The 3518-nt window shown below is 33.3% G+C and overlaps 1 protein-coding gene across 1 annotated transcript; it reads left to right on the top strand.

Annotated features, from left to right (window-relative positions):
- The first annotated feature begins 677 nt into the window (after positions 1–677).
- Positions 678–3248, top strand: LOC145137845 (Galactose oxidase/kelch repeat superfamily protein). Its single transcript, XM_079071984.1, has 3 exons — positions 678–850; positions 1504–2947; positions 3048–3248. The coding sequence occupies exon 2, from the start codon at positions 1574–1576 to the stop codon at positions 2945–2947; it is 1374 nt and encodes a 457-aa protein (XP_078928110.1). The 5' UTR covers positions 678–850; positions 1504–1573; the 3' UTR covers positions 3048–3248.
- The last annotated feature ends 270 nt before the right edge of the window (positions 3249–3518 follow it).

Below are 3518 nucleotides of genomic sequence, written 5' to 3'. Positions count from 1 at the left end.
TATATATATATATATATATATATATATATATATATATATATATATATATATATATATATATATATATATATATATATATATAACAAATGTATAGTAGTATTCAACCAAAGCCGACATGAGTCCAAAGTTGCCGCTTGAAGTTTATTTTATTATTTAGGAGCGTTGCAAATTTAGAATTCCTTTCATGAATAAAAAAACGACAATTTTCATTTCCCACAAAGAAATCTGTCTCATTCAATTTAAATATGAAAACATTTAAATTAATATATGTCTAAGAGAATATATATTTTTTATTTTGATAATGTATTATTTTTTTTTTACCTTTTTATTTTTATTTTTAATTTTTAATTTTTTTTTTTAAATCAAACATCATATTTTTCAATTTTATTCAACTTTAACCATTAAACCATGATGCAAATCGGAAACGATAATGTAAAAATCATTAAAATAAAAAATATTATGTTTTTAGAATAAAAATTTAAAAATTCAGTTTCAAAATTTGTGCCATTAAACAAAAATAAAAAAACTTACATTAAACAAAAAATAAAATATTTGAGTTAAAACATAAAATAATATAGTATTATAAAAAAATATATAGAATGATTTTTTTTTACACAATTTGCCATAATAAAATCAGGTAAAGAAACAACGAACACATTACATATATATATTGTACTGATAAACAGAACATAAGGTCACAGGCTCACAGTTATGGCAGACTGAGTAACAGAGATACCAAGAATTTTGGTGCCCGATGTTTGGATTTTGATATCCTGCAAACGATATCCCTCAATTTCTCTACCTGTATTCCACAAAAACCCTAATTCTTATAACCATCTACTTTTACCAGGTAATTGCTTCGTTTTAGTTTCCGATTTAGTTATTTTAATTTCATTTAGGGTTCTATTGTGCAAGCCAGGCGATTCAGTTGTCATTGGTGACGCAATTTTGTTGTGGTTTTGACCGGATCTTTCTATACATATGTCTCGTGAAATCCTTCGGTTTTAGGGTTTATTTATTTAATCAGAATCACTATTTCGGCGAAATTCTATTAATCCGCTAAGGCCTGATGTGGATTTCGAGTTTTCTGATGCGGATTTCTCTTTTGTTTATGTCTCACGAATTACTTGGTTTCCTGTAGCTAATATATCCAGTATACATGATAGAGTAAAAAAATTCTTCAAAATAACTTATAAATTCAGAATCTCTGATAAATTTCTAGATTCAACATCTCTGTTTTTATGTTAGCAGTAGCACAACTATATTAGGTTTCATTGCTTTTGGAGATAAGTAGGGCTTCCTGTTTTGCAGTTTGTGATTCACATTTTGGGAATTCTTCAATTGACATATCATTTGTACACAACCATCATAAAAAAAAACTCTACTTAGTGGAAAATTGCTAATCATTTCCAATATATTTTGGACAACTATACCGTTTCTTTAACTATGTTTTTTGTATCCAGTTTTCTTTTCTGATTCTAATACTTTTCTTCCCATTCTTAGGTCACCATGGATCAGTGATATATCAGTTAAACTATCTATTGATACCTTCATCTCGATTCACATAACTTTGATGGGTGGTTTACTGAGTGTAAGCAGTTGTAAACAAACGGAAACCTTTCATGTTTCAAAATCTGAATCCAGCAAGAGGCAAAAAACATCATCAACCATTTGGGATGACAACCCTAGATTAATCCCCAATCTCCCTGATGAAATCTCACTTGAAATCCTTGCAAGACTTCCAAGAATCTGCTACTTAAATGTAAAAGCAGTCTCACGAAGCTGGAAACTTGCAATAACAAGCCCCGAAATTTACAAAGTCAGAAAAGAACTAAAAACAACCGAAGAATGGCTCTACATATTAACCAAAACTCAAGGCGATAGACTATTATGGCACGCATTCGACCCAATTTCCAAAAAATGGCAAAAGCTACCCCCGATTCCTGATCTTCCATTCGAAGATGAAAACAAATCATCTGGTTTTCGAGTGTGGAACATGGTAGGATCAAGTATAAGAATTGCAGATGCAGTTAGAGGATGGCTTGGAAGAACCAACGGCCCAGATCAAATCCCGTTTTGCGGGTGTGCAATCGGAGCCGTTGATGGATCTCTTTACATGTTAGGCGGGTTTTCAAGATCAAGTGCAATGAATTCGGTTTTCAAATATGACCCGATTTTAAATTCTTGGAGTGAATCAAGCTCAATGTTGGTTGGAAGAGCTTATTGTAAAACCGGTGTTTTGAACAACAAACTTTTTGTAGTTGGTGGTGTTAGCAGAGGACGTGGCGGTTTAACCCCGCTCCAATCCGCGGAAGTTTTCGACCCGAAAACCGGGTTATGGTCGGAAATTCCAAATATGCCCTTTTCAAAAGCACAAGTGTTACCAACTGCTTTTTTAGCGGATTTACTTAAACCGATTGCAACCGGATTAACAACTTATCGTGGGAAATTATACGTTCCTCAAAGCTTATATTGTTGGCCTTTTTTTGTTGATGTTGGTGGTGAAGTTTATGATCCGGAATTGAATTCCTGGGTTGATATGCCGGTTGGAATGGGAGAAGGGTGGCCCGCGAAACAAGCCGGGACTAAATTGAGTGTGATTGTTGATAATGATCTTTATGCTTTGGATCCTTCGAGTTCTTTAGAAAGTGCTAGAATTAAAGTTTATGATCATGTTGAAGATTCTTGGAAAGTGGTTGAAGGTGATGTTCCGATTCGGGATTTCGCGGAATCGGAATCGCCGTATTTGCTTGCGGGGTTGTTGGGGAAGCTTCATGTTGTTACGAAAGATGGGAATCAGAATATTGCGGTGATGCAGGCTGGGAAACGGAATGGTGATTCCGGAGAAGGGTCGGAATCGGAATCGGAATTGAATGTTTGGAATGTGATTGCTTCGAGGAGTTTCGAGTCTACTGAGCTTGTGAGCTGTCAGAATCTTGATATATAGGTGAAGCATTTCTCATAATCTTTTGTTTTTTTATATTTTGAAGTTACATGTTGATATAAGATTATAAGTATCATTGTTTTTTTGTTTTCTGTTATGGCAGTTATGGATTTGGGGCCCACTGTATCAGTTTGTTTGCCGGTAAGTTTGTATGTGAGGAATGTTTTGAAATTGTTTATATGGTTGTGTTCTTTTACATGAGGATTTTCAAGATGTAAATAATGACTATTTGTGTTTTGTAAACTTCTTTAATTCGATAACAAACTTTACCATATTAATCCACAAAAATGTGTTTTACGTTGCCTTTTTTTTTTTTAAACTTATTATTATTATATATTATTTTATGTGCATGTTTTTTTTTTTTTTTTGAGGAAATGTAATGGGTAGGCATATGAAAACAAACTTATTTATCATCTAGGCTGCTGTTAGACAGGCTGTACAAACTTTTTTTTTTGGATCTTTTCTATTACACCCCGCCCCGCTCCCGAGTTCAACTTCAGGAGAAAAACGAAAGGAAATAGGTGAAAGTGAGAGGAAAGTAAGAGAAATTGGTGCTCCCGAGTTTCATTAAAGG

Source organism: Lactuca virosa, chromosome 9 (assembly GCF_052849685.1).
Source record: "Lactuca virosa cultivar CGN04683 chromosome 9, Lactuca_virosa_CGN04683_v6, whole genome shotgun sequence".
Lineage (NCBI taxonomy): Eukaryota > Viridiplantae > Streptophyta > Magnoliopsida > Asterales > Asteraceae > Lactuca > Lactuca virosa.
Note: the sequence above shows the minus strand (reverse complement) of the source record. Positions and strands in the feature narration are given on the sequence as shown.

Coding starts and splice junctions, on each gene's coding strand:
- LOC145137845 (XM_079071984.1), top strand. CDS start 1,574: ATGGGTGGTTTACTGAGTGTAAGCAGTTGTAAACAAACGGAAACCTTT.